At 36.8% G+C, this 15160-nt stretch overlaps 1 protein-coding gene across 6 annotated transcripts in view; it reads left to right on the top strand.

Moving 5' to 3' along the window:
• The window catches only part of CADPS2 (calcium dependent secretion activator 2), a 321875-nt gene that overhangs the window by 213319 nt on the left and 93396 nt on the right, over window positions 1-15160 (top strand). For all 6 annotated transcript variants that reach the window (XR_008466879.1, XM_054204611.1, XM_054204601.1 and 3 more), the window contains exons 12-13: window positions 2493-2629; window positions 6211-6398. Coding sequence is in view for 5 of the 6 variants with exons in the window: in XM_054204611.1 (XP_054060586.1) it covers window positions 2493-2629; window positions 6211-6398 (325 nt within the window). In the remaining variant the exon portion in view is untranslated. The remainder of the gene's footprint in view (window positions 1-2492; window positions 2630-6210; window positions 6399-15160) is intronic.

Below are 15160 nucleotides of genomic sequence, written 5' to 3'. Positions count from 1 at the left end.
AATAAAATGTAATGTATTACACTAGATCTAATTTTCTATTATTTTCTGCTTGCCTACAGCTGGCAAAGGTAAGTTTTTAACTGTTTTTCTGTTGTTAGAATATATTTGGTGGCAGATGATCTGTTACTTTTTGACAATGTTATTTGTCCTGTTTTATTCATTTAAAAAGATGGTGATCCATCATAGATCTTTCCGTAGAATTAGATCTAGGAAGTATATATATTTTTAAATTGTATTTTTGTTTATTTTGCCCAAATTATGTAATAGCAGATTCTGCTTTCACAAGCCACGTTGTATTCAGTGGGTCGCCTTATACATTGTGATCATCTAGATGACTCTGTCACAATGTTGAATGTTTCCTTTGCAACATCCAGTCTCCTGATTTCAAAATACTTAATTATTTGTCTACTTACACAGATTTTCTTTTAAAAAAGGAATCTTTTATGTTTACGTAGTTAACCAGAGAAAAAAATCAAACCGCTTAAAGTAAGAAAGATTCAGCTGTGTATAATTTGTACCTGAGACCATTTCTTGTCTGTAATCTGTCTTACTTTAAGTAATAACCCAGTAAATCAGATATCTGTATAAGAAGGAAACCTTACAAGAAATGTAAAAACCAGTTACTTACACATTAAACCAACTGGGTTTGGAAAACTTTTATCTGTGTGTGGATTTTGGAAACTATAGATAACTTCACATTGTAGTTTAGTACTTTCAGTTATGTAGTTGTGTTGATATCAGTTTTTTATCTTTGAATTCATGTATTTAAAAACATTTCAGACAGCATTTCATGTACCTATGTCAGAAATATGAGCTAAGTTTGTCATTAATGATAGGCTAGTCTAATTCTCATGGAAATATTGTTAATCTATGTAATCACATATGCTACTGATCTTTAAACCATTAAAAATATCTGCTGCTATTTCTCTGGGATGATGGTCTCATACCTTACACCATCGATGTATTGTCATACTGTTTATTTGCTACATCCACCTTGGTGAAATCTGTCACATGGATGTGACTCTTGCTTTGACAATGCAAAGCCAAGTGATATGAATTAGTTTCTGCATCTTTCCAGGATGTGATGCTGCAGATCCTTCAGCTTGAATTAAATAATTCTCCCATCCACAAATACAGCTGAAAGTTGGACTTGACATGGATCAATATGATCTGGGGCTAAATTTCTAAATGTGACTGATTATGTTAGCATCATGCCCACAGATCAATATTGAGTTTTATTATGAACCTGACTCTATAATTGGGTTTAATCAATAAACTTTTGTGTCCTTTTCTTTAGAAATTTTAGGTTTGTACTATGCAGGTTTTCAAAATTGCATTTAGGATACACTTAGATCTATACTTTTCTAGTAACGAATATAAAAAGACCTAGGTCTGAATTTAAAGGAACAAAGAGCTAAGACCCTATTGAAAGGGGAAGTCAATTTTTAAGTTGATAGGACTGTTCACCCCAGTACAGTCTATAGAATCCAAGACAGCTAATGTGCTAATACATAACTAGTCCTTTTGGGCACTGTAAGGCTTTTTCTGTCCATACTTGATAGATAATTCACATTGAGGATTTTGACAAAACATAGCATTAATGAAAGCAATCGCTAGAGCTTCTCTTTTGATAAACCCGCGGGGTTTAAAGGCGTTGAAAGATGCAGTCTGTGAAGAACAATAAATTTGGGCCTTTGATTGAAGTGCCATTTGGGATGGTATGTTTTCTCGATGTATTTACACAAAAATGCTGCTCCCTTTTTCACTACTCTTTGCTGGAAGGTTGAAGGAGCTCTTTGCCATTACTACATTAAGGTTTGTCTCATTAAAAGCTGAGGACAAAAAGAAGGCTGGAAATGACCTAGCTCAAGCCAGTGTGTTCATTTCTGCTCCAGTTTGCCATTTGAGAAGTAGGCTGCAAGCCATGATGAATATTTCTATGAGTGGTACTTTGATCTGCAGTAAAGATGCTCTTTCTTATCTGAAGAAATGAGTGTATAAACCTTGTCTTTTTGCAATGGAGGGAAGGGTATTTATTTGGTTAATTTACTAAAATTAGAAAGAGCACCACACAAAACCAGGAAGTTGTAGAACCTATTTTTTTCCTACTCATAACATTGTTTTGTAAATTGTAAAATATGAAGAGCTCCACTAGAAAACCATGGTTTAAGAGTTATTTTAATGTGCTACGTTGTATTTTCAGGTAGCTGTTTTAAATTGTTTTGTTTAATCTGTCAGTAGGTAGAAACTGTATTTTTTTTCACTGTTACACTCCATAGATTGTTATGATAGAAAAATAATATTATTTTCAGATGAAAAAATAATATTCTATAATTTCACCTGCAAGAATCTACTTATGTAACTTGTTTCTTTAAAATATTTTCAAGAAAGTTTATATACAGACACTTACATAAGGTGTGTACACTTGTGTTCGTAAATCTGCACACACACTCATGTGTATTGTTCTGCACATTTTTCCTTTGTATGAACAGATACAGACCGTGGTCAGAAACACGGCATGGATGAGTTTATTTCTGCTAATCCCTGCAAATTTGACCATGCTTCCCTCTTTAGACTGCTTCAGAGGCAGACCTTGGATCACAGATTGAATGACTCCTATTCTTGTTTGGTGAGTACTGACTGGAAGATGGATATAAAGAAGTGAGAAATAGTTGTTACAAAGTAGTCCTTTCTTCCTAGTTCACTCAATAGCTGCGGTTGTACTTGGAATAAAGGGTCCAATCGATTGGTTTCAAATTTGAAAATTATACACTTGCAAGCTGCTGATGTGCCACTCAATAGAAAGCAGAGAGACCCAAACTGTCTCTGATTTTATCAGATGAAATTTATCATGTCCTCTATGGAGGTTTGAATAAAAACAGAAGGTTTTGATAATGGTAAGAGCTCCTATGGTAGGATTTACTGACACCTGTACAAGCATTTTAAGGTACAAATACAGTCGCCTCACATCAGACATTTTCACCTAGCTTGTAATTCTTCATTCCACTGTGGTGTGAAGAAGGAAAAATGCCAAAAAGAAGGGAAAGAGAATCACGGACAATACAGGTATATGGGCATATATGTATTACCTGAATTGCAAAAAACAAATGGGAGTATAATTATTAAACAAAAACAAGTAAAGCGTGATGTTTTTCACACACAAAGACAGCTAAAAAAGATAAGATAGTGGCGTAACATGCATCCAGATCTGTAGCTGCAGTTTCCTTTTCCTACTTAACGCTTTCTATTCTGTGCTTTGTGGGGCTAGGAGTTGAGGGTGGGGCTGCTTCTGGTTTTGTTTTCAGGAGGGAAAACCAGCAACAATCTTGTGGAAGTCCATCAGATTATACACACTTGTTAAATAGGTTTGTGTGGGTCAGACCTCATAACTTCCTGAGGCTTTATTTCTCACTTGATACCACATCTGAAATAGTGATCTCTCACTGAGGACCTAAAATGCCTCATAGCACATAATTTTTTTCACTTCACTATCCCAATAGCAACAAAACCTGATAACTTTATTGTACTTTTTTTTCCATTGATCTGACTAGTCATGTAATACAAAGATAATGATGGGGGGTTTAGGTTTTTTTGCAAGTGTAAAAAAGAAAAAAAATTATTTGATGAGAGTTGCTTCCTTTTTAAACTGCTACCATATAAGTATGTATAGAAAAAGTTAAAGGACTCATTTTCTGTCTGTGGGTTGCACACTGAATCAAAGAAGAGGCCCGAAGGTACATCTGTACAAAGTAATTGGCACTCAAAGAGAAAATGGTTAGCTTTCTAACAGTGCATTGGGGTCAAAATCTTTTTTTATAATAATAATATAGTAAGACACTTAATATAACCTTGAAATCAGGAACTTTTAGAAGAGGTTAGGTGAAATACTCAGTGCTATAGCAACCATAAAGCAGATGCAATTCTTATTCTTCTTTCTAAAATGCAGCTTTTAATAAGTAGAATGGGTGATCGTTTATTGTTAAATTGCATATTTAACTATATTTTTTAATTAAAAAAATTGGGAATGTCAAGGTAGCAATAGAATACGTGAACATATAAGCATGATATTTTCCTGAGCCGCTCATTTCCTATCATTTTTAGAAAAAACGCATCCCTTTATTTTAATAAATATCGAATAACCACACATGCACTTGTAAAAATAAAAACAAAAATGTGTAAGAATTAATATTAAGCACAATTCTGTATTAAATTACTGTATGACCTAAACTTCTTTAATTTGACACTCTTCTTGGTATTGGGAGCTTCTTTTTTTGTTTTGTTGGTTTTTTTTCAATTACACAATAAAAAAAATGCAGTTATCTAATGCTCTGCATATAGTTGTTATGCGTTTGTGAGACTTATGCATGGTATGGGAACGAACAAGGGCAAGGAAGGCACATTTATATGGATAAAACAGATCTCTCACAGAGACTGAAGTTAAAGTAATGATTTCTTTAAAAAATTGTATTCTTGTCACAATTTTCTCCTATGAGAACATACAGAAATTTTAATAATTATTTCCTTTTGTACCGAAAGGCATTGACATACAGCATTTTGTCATGTTTTCCATAAAAATGTAGAGACAGATCAGTGACAATGACAACGTATTGGCAGAATATCAATCACACTAATCACTGTTTATTGTATCTAGGAATAGCATACATATTATTGCAGAAATTCAGTTAAAATCCCTTTTCTTTTTTCTTTCAATGGGATACCGTATTGTCTAGCAAACACTGTGTAAACTACCCGAGCCATTGCAAGATGACTGGATATTAGTTTAAAACACTAAGTGCTGTTCTGGGTGCTGTAATAAAGCTAAGCGTTCTTTAGAAACAGTTGAAGCTCTTTAAAGGCAGTGGAGACATTGACTTCAAAGAAATTAATCAGGACCAAATAAATTTATGAAATAACTTTGAGGTGTTCTTGTTTGCAAATAATATCTTAAATTCAAGAGTTGAGGGAGAACGTAAAATTTAAATTGCTGACTCATGCAAGTCTTTCGGCAAAGCTAAAACACGGATGATTTAAACCTGATGTGAATATATTTTTAAGTATTGTTTAATAGTGCTTTGACTGATACTTTGTATAAATATTAAACATCTGAGCTTGCAAAAGTATTCGCAAACAATAGGGAAATACTGGTCTTCAGCTGCTAAACTGATGGTATAAATTCATGACTTGCAAAATCATTCTGCGTATCCAAGCTATTTGTATATTTGAGTTCAGTTACTCTTTGCTCTCTCTTAACCATTTGGCAGGGATGATGAGTGGGGAGTATCACCACAATGAAGAAAAGAACAGAGGAAAATGCTTACTTAGAACAGCTATGCAGTAGCTGTGGTTTTCCAAGGCTTATGCTTTTCTCCCTACTGCTTTTTGGAAGCTAACTGTGGTTTTTTCATATTGGCACGCAAAGCAATCAAGAGTCTTCTGTTTTACATTTTTACACCAAGAGTCAATTATTTTTTTTTACACTCTGGATTCACTCAAGGAGTCTCTACTTTGTTCATGTCTGTGTTAGGGTTATGATGTTCTGGTCTCATCAAGACTGTGCCCGAGTAAGCCCTCAGTATGCACCAGAATTTCTCATTATTATTTAAGGTCAGATCATACTCATCTTATTCAGGTGGCTTTTAACAAAGTGCCTAGCTTTGTATCTCTTTACTGGTATCAGTTGTTAAAAAGTGGTTAAAAGTGCACGTGTGTTACATATGACACAGGGTTAATGGTCAAATTGTGGTTCTCACATTACAGTTGCAGCCACAGGGAACTGACCATCCAGAAACTGTGTTTTAACTGTCTGTGTTAATGTCGCTCACCCAAACATTCTCTCGTAGCTTACAATTAATAACTTTAATAAAATTAATTATTTTTAAGTGTTACTTTATTTTGTATTAGGTTTTGGTATAATTGAATCTGTACCAGACTTTGGACGTAGTAGCATGGTTTTGTAAACCATGTATTTCATAGTGGTGTTAAATCAGAACTGCAAATAGTTTCCTGACATTTACTCCTTTCAGCAAGAGGGCTGTTGTTGGATCTAGCTTCCAGTGCCATCAGCATTAGTCAGATACAAATCATCCTAGTATAAAAAGTTTGTGTAATGCACATAAAAATATATGCTTCTTGTTCTTTGTTTGATTTAAAAGCTGTGAGTGGGAAAAGAAATCTCAAAACGTTGTGGGGTTTTTTGTCTTTCTCTTTCAGGGTTGGTTTAGCCCAGGTCAGGTCTTCGTATTAGACGAATACTGTGCTCGCTACGGAGTGAGAGGCTGTCATCGCCATCTTTGCTATCTCAATGAATTGATTGAACATTCAGAAAATGGTTCTGTCATTGATCCAACCTTGCTCCACTACAGTTTTGCATTTTGTGCTTCTCATGTTCACGGTAACAGGTAATTTAATGGTATTTTTTTAAATTCGTGGCCTTAGGATTAAGCAAAAGTAGTTATAGGCTCTTGCATTCACCAGGTAGGGAAGTCGCACATAACAGAAATCAGTTCGTGAAAGTTTCTTCAGGGGTATTGGAGGTTCCATACAGATTACTACTTAAAAAAATAAAATAATCTCCTTTCAGTTTGTGTTGTCCCAATGTAGTGTGTTTTCTTGGGCATTGTATACACAGGCTGATTCAAGGCTAAAGGATCTCATCCTATTAAAAAGGTAGTCTTCTGCATTCTGCATTTGTGTTGTGTTAGTGAATGGTGCTTCCAGTGAACATTTTGAAGAATTTTACATTTTAACAGAAGCTTTGACTCTTTTTCTACAGTCTGTAGCTTGGCAACTAATCATACTATACTGAGTTCTTCTGGCTGTGCCACCACAGGGAGAAATAGCATGTATTGGGAATGTTTTGTGTGACCCCAGCCAAGAAGAGCTAGGACACTTCTGGGATTCTTTCCACTAAAGGGGTAGGCTGCTTCAGGAGCTGTTGCTCACGGTGATGCTCTTGGGATGATGTCTTCCTTCCATATGCACATGACAAGCTTGGAAAAAATTAAGTTGTTACTTTGCTATGCTAAGCACGTTCTTTAAAAGAAGCTTTTGCTTCATCTTTATCTTATTACAAATTGTGAGGGAACTAGCTATGCTGTTGAACAGCAGGTATTGGAGGTAGGATCATTGGATAGCTCAGGTGGGAACGGACCTCAGGGGGTTTCTAGACCAACCTCCTGCTCGAAGCAGGGTCAGTTATAAAGTCAGACCAGGTTGCTCAGGGCTTTATCCAGTTAGGTCTTTACCCAATTTGAACCTGTCTTATTTCAGTGTAGTTACATCTGTTGTCTCTTGTTAACGTCCCAGTAGCAGCTGAGGGTCTGCCATTCAGTCCCCCTAGACACCACCTGTTCTCCAGGCTGAACAAGCCCAGGTCCCTCAGCCTCTCCTCAGAGCAGGTGCTTTGGCCTCTCACTGTCGTAGTCGCCATACACTGAACTTGCTCCAGTTTATCCATGTCTTCCTTGTACTGGAGTTGGGAGTGGGCCAGGCAATCTATCAAATTATAGGACAACATGCATTAATACCCTACTGTGCACACTAGGTTTGTAGACTGCTATAGGCAATATATTTAAAAAGTTCAAAAATACTGCGATGGTGTCAGTAAATCCCCAAAACTGAACCCTGGTAGGGATCAGGAGAGAGAGAAGTTTTCTTCCCAACACTTATGCTTATGTTGCCTTGCAACCAGTTAGTCACAGCGGTCGTTTTACTTGTCCTCGAGCCAGTGAAGAAGGGGCAATCATTAAAAAAGATACTGTTTCTTTCGTTGGCTCAGACAAAGCCTCATCTGTGAGAACAGGAGCTGGGCATTTGTGGCCTGAGTGATTTGGTAGTGAGAGATTAACCTTATGTAATCCTTGATAATAATACCCAAAATCAAAATGTTTTTGAATGTGCCTCAAATACACTCAAGAATCTTAATGTTCACACTGGTAAATTAGGAGATTTTATGGCTTTTACTTGGTAACCTATTCTCTGTAAAAGCATGTTTCTTTTGTCAGTTCCTGAAGAACCTGACACATTCATATTTCCTATTGAGTCTAAGTCTTTGTTGTTTCTAGCCTTTTTATTACTGGTTTCAACCTAACAAGACAAATATACAGTGATAATTGCTCAAACTTATTTCAAGAATTCAAAAGAAAGGTAGATAAATTTCTTTTTATTTCATAATTTAAGTGAAGGACAACGGTGCGTGCAGTGCATGAAAATATCTCAGGGAGCACATCATTTACACAGTGGTAAGCACTCTGTTTGTATTCTGTCTATTCGTTCTGTACAGATATTCTCTGAATAGCATTATGAGTGTTTTAGGAATAAAAGAAGTGTTGAACAGAGAGGGTCTGACTAGAACTGAGATATTGTAAAAAGGAAGAAAAAAGAAACATGAAGAAAGAAGAAAAGTAAGTCAAGGACAGAAGCAGACACACTCACTGAGGATGACAGACACACATATACGCACATAATACATCCACGCACATAATACATCCACATTCATCTGCTGCAGCACTAAGAAATAGTAAAAGGGAAAAAAGAATTTCACAGACAATGCACGACAGGCCAAAGTTCTAGGCTGATCCTTGGCGTTATACATCTTAGTTTTGTAAGTCAGGCTGAGAATTAGAAAGACCACACAACAAAGACAAAGAGCGTTATACTCTGGGCATGATGTATTCAATTTATATTTCACCTTTGCTTCACAGAGGGATCTTAGACCTTCCACTAGCCTGAGAAAGATCATCAAAAATGATCTTGAAGTCAGGTGATGGAGGAGCATGTAGAAATGCAGCCATATCTGTAGTTCAAATTATCAATTTCTTTTAGGCATGAATTTTAGAGTAGCAGGCAATCTAGTGACATCAGTCAAATGATCAGATAAAGATGTCACTCATCTTCATTTCTGGTAGTCCGGTGAGGAGAAACTCAAGCGCAAATCAGAGCAAATCTACAAAATATACCAAGGCCATACCGGGACATACGCTGAGCACACCAGTGGCTACATCTGATTTGCTAAATGAAGCTGGTGAGGAAGCTGAACCATACAGTGGACTCGAACTGTCCAGTAGTCATAGGCACTTCCTAAGATGCCAGGCATGATTGTGGGATTGCATGTACTGAATGCTGCTCCCAGTAAACACTACGAACAAGGCTGAATCAGTTTTGACTCTTTCCCTTCATATGTCTCCAGAACTCTTCCGGCAGATTTTGAACCCTCGGGTATCCCCTATGCTCTTTTGATGCACCCTAGGACTTGAAATATAAACTCTGTTTCATGCTGCAGGCTGTAATGCTCTTGCAGGATGTAACACAATAGCCATTGCTTTATTTCAAAACACCTGGAATAAACACATGTCCTCGTTTGAGGGACACGACAACACGTTAAAGTGAATTGTTGTCTTAGAGCTTCAGGGACATTGTGGAGCACAGAGGAGACCTGACCTGAGCTCTAGTGTGGACTGTACACAGCAGACCTTGCCGCTTGGTCTCAGGACCAGGGAACGGTCCCCACCTGTTTCCATTCCTGAGATGAAGATACAGGTAACAAGTTCTGACAGAGTTATCAAGCACATCATTGCTACTTTGTGTGTCTCTTGTGCGGGTGTTGTTGGTTTGGGAACAGAATGTTTATGCAAACACAATGTTCGACCTCAGTCCTAGACTGAGGAATTCAAGCCTCATTAGCGCCTTTCCTTTCCTGCTGGGAAGAGCTTTACAACTGGGCTGACAAATTGCTTATGTAGAAAAGGTATTTCTGCTTTTGTGGGTTACATTCTTAAGCCATTCTCTTCCTAAATAGCGAAAAGGCAAAATATTATAGTAAAAGAATAGCCTTTCTGAGCATTTAAATGAAAACTTGTCTTTTTTTCTGAATCAACTGATTCCTTTTTCTCCAGTAAATAAAATCGGCTGTCATTGGCTGTGCTTCTGGTGCTATGTAACTTTACTATAGCATCTGCTTTGGCTCCTCTTTTCAGTGTTTTCTTCTGAACTGTTCCATTGTATGGTCCCCATCAAAGTCATTAGTTCACAAGCAAACTTTTCACACTGCTGTTATGCATACAGTTGTATATCTCTGGTGAAAGTGAAATGGGCAGAACAAGGAACTACAGGATATTCCTGAATGCTGACATTTCAGTCTAAACAGTCCAGGTAGGAGCTATTGTTTTCTTCCCCATCACATTCGCTTTTGTCTACTTTTCATGCTGTGACTTCTGTTCAGTCCCTCTTGTCTGAAATGGATGCTGGTGGGTATCACATGAAGTGCAAAGTGACTTCTTCCCACCTGCTGAGTTACAGACTGAATTGAAAAATTCAAAATTCAAGCATATTCCCCAGTTATACGTTTTTCTATTCAGAAAGAAAGATGATTTATTGGAAGTTCATGTATGAGAAGTGAAGGTGAAAGTAATGCTACAAAAATCAGTTCATAACTGAAGATAAATAGTTTCTTTCTGCCTTCATTTTGAAATCTTGAGCATATGTGTGTTTGCATAGAAAAAGAGTCATTTTGAGTCAGGGTTCTTCTAAGCCAGCAGTGACCTGCTTGAACTACGAGAAGGGCAACCATATGCAATATTTCCCCTTAGTGCTCTTTCAGTTTCCAACTCTTTGCAGCTCAGAATATGCCTGTTTGGTAACCTGGAGTGAGTCTCTGTTTCAGGTACTTGTCCATTGCACCCCTGAACCTGTGTAAGCCCTTTGCACCCACAACACCTTTGGCAGCAAGTTCCACAACTCGGCCTCCTCTTGCTTGAAATACTCTTGCTTTGAACTTGACTCCTACACATCTTGTTTCATTCTCTGTTGCTATTGGAAGAGATGAAGGAGAGATGAAAAAAATCATTCTCTATTGTCTCTTTGCTATTTAAGATTCAAGAAGTATGATTGAAGTATGCATTGATTACACAGGGTGGATATTTTCTGCTAATTCCTTATCCTTTTCTAGTAATTCAGTGTTGATGTGCTGCTTTGACTGCTACTGAACAGGAACGGTTTCATGGAATTATCCATCATAACGCCAAGGTCTCTGTCCTGAATAGTAACTGATTTTTCCTCATATTTATCTACCTTGATCATTACTTGCTGTTTTATTGCTACTTGATTTCATAAAGTCCTTCTGCAATTCCACACGATGCCACATAACTATCATTACAATTACATTTACTATCATCTCAGTTCTTAGCTGTTTGCGAGATCATTTATGAATACGGTAAAATAACAGAAGTCTCAGCACAGATCCCTGGAGAACTCTACTGATAACTTACCTCCACTGCAGGTACTCACAGTTTACTCCTGCTTTCTCTTTTTTCACTGTCAATGTAAGGACTTTCACTCTTAATCTTACAGCCATTTAAGGCTGCTTAATTTCCTTAAATCTTTTGGTTAGGGACTCTGACAAAAGATTTTTGGAATTTCAGGTACCTCGTGTCTGTCAGGTCACACTCATCCACATGGTTTTGATCCCTTTAGACAACTTCAAGATAAGATTTCACTGCCTTATGGCTTCAAAGCCGTACAGACTTCTTCACAATAAATAATATTTACCCAATTGCCTTTAATTTTATCCTTAAATATCCTTATATTATAGTTCCTGTAGTCCCCCCTACCTCTCTGGAAACCTCTGATTTTAAACTGATGTCACATTCCTCAGGAGGAAGGTGGTTCTCAGTGAGCACTTTTTTGGACAGATTCTGTGCTGAAAATAAAGATTTTTTTTTTACTGTAAACAGAGAAGGGTTCCAGCATAGGAATCTTCATAATTCCCTTCATAAGCACCAGTGGAAAGAATTTTATTTTTTTTTTTATCTCTGCAATAGCCTTGCCCTTTCTGAGAGCTCCTTTTAGATCCGTTCCATCATTTGGCACAGTACCCTCTCTGATAGGCGTCTTGCTCCTGTTATGCTTGGAGGAAGTATCTTAAAGTGGAGTAAATGAACACATAAGAGAAATGAAACTGTAGAAACTTCGGAGAGTGCTATACATTCATATATTTCTTTTCATTTTTCAGTGTTTTGTGATAAGGATCATTTATTGCAATTTTACACTTTGTGTCAAGTGATAAAAGGGAACATCCAGAGAAATGGTCCCTTTCAAATCAGGGACAAGGAACTTTGTAAAAATAAGGAAAATAGTATCATTACATTGCTCTGTCTCTTGTAATCATTTTTCGTGGAACTTCTCAATAGATACTTCCTTCTCTTCTGACTAAATTAACTCTAGAATTAAAGTATGTCTGTATCTTTCTGGTTTCTCATTCATTTTATGTCTTTCAGAAACAATATCTAATAAAATTTAATCCAAAATTCTAGCGCTTAAGTCAGTAGTTTCACCGTTTGTCTGCGCGTGGTCACTATCTGACATAAAAGTTTTTTTCCAGTTGATGTCTTCCCAGAAGTCTTATGTTTTTATATGTATAATTTTTCATATAAAAATATTTTAATACAGTGTAGACTTCTTAGATGGTTTTCCCAAGAAACCATTGCTAGGAGGATTTTATGGACCCTTTCAGTTTTAAACAGTTGAAAATGCTTCCTTTTTCTGCTGTGCTTCTTATTCACTCTCAACCCCACATATTTTCTACATTGTAATGACAGCCGGTGAAAGGCCTTCTTTCGCTGGTTTTCACTGGCAGTTGAGCCATCTGCTTTAATCTTAAATCTGCTCCAACAGCTGGGGGAAGGAGCCTGAGATCCGTTACAGTGTAGGATCGTTAGGGAGGTGTGTTACATCAGAAGTGGTATTCCATCAGTTTATCAGCATCTTATATAAATTCTCTCTCATGGTTGATACAGCATCCAGAAGCTTAACGGGAGTCTTTTGGGTTTGTAATTTGTCTTATTTTTCTATCAGTCCTCTGTAACGGAAATGGTGAAAGTAGATTTCTCATAGTCGAAAGCCTGGTTTTATTTAGAAGTTTTATTATCAGTCACCATTTCCGCAGAATAATGGAATGAGAAAATATACCTTTTAGGATCGATATGCTATGTGAGTCTGTGCTTCTAGATGAGAAGCAGTGTTCTCTCAAAACTGGAAAAACTAGTTGATCCTTGGACATTTACATCCCTTTTCTTCAAGTGAATGTAATCTTCCCCTTTTCTGAGGCTTGTTGGGCAATGCTGAGAATAGAACTTTTTCACTAGGTCTTTCAGTTTTATGTAGTGCCCTGTGCCAAGTGTCTTGCATCATCCAATTCGTCCTTCATTTTTGGAAGCTGATAATCTCCAAGGTGTATGGAGCACAGAGGAAGGTAAACCTTATTTAATTTAAATAACACAGCCAGGAGAAGCTGTATTCTCCTTGTTAAGTGGTTCTCTTATGAACATCACACTCCCAAACCTCTCATGTGACGCCTCTCTAAATAGTTAAGTTTGAGGATTTTTTCATTAATGTTGTTCAGTTAGTGACAGAGCTTTCTATACATTACTGTTGTAAATAGCCACAAGAAAGATACCATCAGAGTTCTCCTGAGTTCGAAGCTAGAAGCAAAGTTCTTCACCCTGTTGCAGGTACCAAGTGAAGCCATGTTGACCTCACCGTTGGTTTAAGGAAGGACACTGTCCTGTGTTGGAAAGTGCTAATAACTATAATAATGTTATAATAAAGGATCTCCTCACTACAATATTATCAGAGGCGTATTTTTCAACATATCAAAACAAATCTGCTTCTGAAAAGCCTCAGAGAAATTGTAAATAGAAAATTAATCACAATTCACACATTATTAAGAAATATTAGAACAAAGTTCTGCATATTTAAGGTGATGCTTGCCATCTTAGGCAATGAAGGAACAGCTAATGCAGTTACGTACTCTCACCTTCCCTAAACATTATACATTGCTTTGTCATTAATTTCAACTGATTAATGCCTGTAAGTACCCGTATACTTTGGGCAAAGTGATATTATATTAGTACATGCTTAGCTTTTCAGCAGAAGGGCATTAATGAATCCACCTAAAATACAACTGCATAAAAGATCATTAAAATTAACCTGATTTATCATCTTAATCTGTTCTAGTGGCCCAGAATTGGTCTTTTTCGTTCACTTGTGAAAAAGAGGGTATGACCTGCAAGCAGATGCAGGATCAGCCCGAGAAATGCATACAGCAGAAGGCTGTATTGTGCCATTTTTTTTGTCAGAATGTTTGAAGAATAGTTAATATAAACAACAAAATGCTCGGTCTTCAAGTGCCTGCTGGTTAAGGCTATGTTTAAATGCCACGTGATAATTTGCTCTCCTCATTTTCTGTTGATAAAAAGACGTCTGCTCTGCCTGCTTCTAAGCTGATAATGTAAATCATTGTTTTTCTTAGACTTATCAAACGTAAACCATGGACTCTGCAAAAGCCTTAATTAATACAACTGTGTTTTAAAGGAAAATTTGGGTATTAAAATCCTTGGGTATTGAAGTCCTATAAGTAGATAATAAAATCTCTACATCGAATTTCTAAATAACTTAACACCAGTTCACTAAGAAACAGGTCAAACTTTTATCTTGCTGATTTGAAAATTGTCACTGTTCTTTCATTTTATTGTGCATCCTTATGAATTTAAAAACAAGTGCTCTTAGAAAGCACTGAAGTCTTCTAAAACAATTTGTTTCTAGGAGCCAAGATGACATTTAAGTTTTGTTTTTCCTACACCCTTGAAATGTAGTTTATTACATAAATGTCTTGAAGTAAGACCTTAGCTGAAATATTTTTCTTGTGTTTTGTTTTTCTTCACGATTTCTCATCTTTCTCTGGCAAATTCTTTTGGTCAGCCCTACTATTCTCATCTACGAGAGTGGGTGTACATGTTAGAATATCAGTCTGTGCATTCCTCTTCTCATACTCTTTTTTTTTTCTTCATGACAGGCCACAGTGATGGTCTGTGTTTTTAATGAGGAAGGCTTATTGAAAGGACTTCAAGCATTTATAAAATATGCAAATATGCAAAAAGCACTAGTATCAATGATGTTCCAGAGGAAAAAAGAAAAGTCAGTTAGTATTTTGCAAGGCTGTCTCAACAAAGCAGTCTTGCTTAAGGTAACTATTCGCTCTCTGAGAGGCCACTAGGAGAAGCTGTTTCCAAAGCTGGAAACCCAGTGTCCATCATATCTAATTCCCATTGGAACTAGAATACCTTTTTTATCACATGTGCCATAGCTGTTCACAAGCATCTTAATC

Source organism: Rissa tridactyla, chromosome 1 (assembly GCF_028500815.1).
Source record: "Rissa tridactyla isolate bRisTri1 chromosome 1, bRisTri1.patW.cur.20221130, whole genome shotgun sequence".
Classification (NCBI taxonomy): domain Eukaryota; kingdom Metazoa; phylum Chordata; class Aves; order Charadriiformes; family Laridae; genus Rissa; species Rissa tridactyla.
The sequence above is the reverse complement of the archived record's forward strand: the minus strand, read 5'-3'. Positions and strand labels throughout refer to the sequence as shown.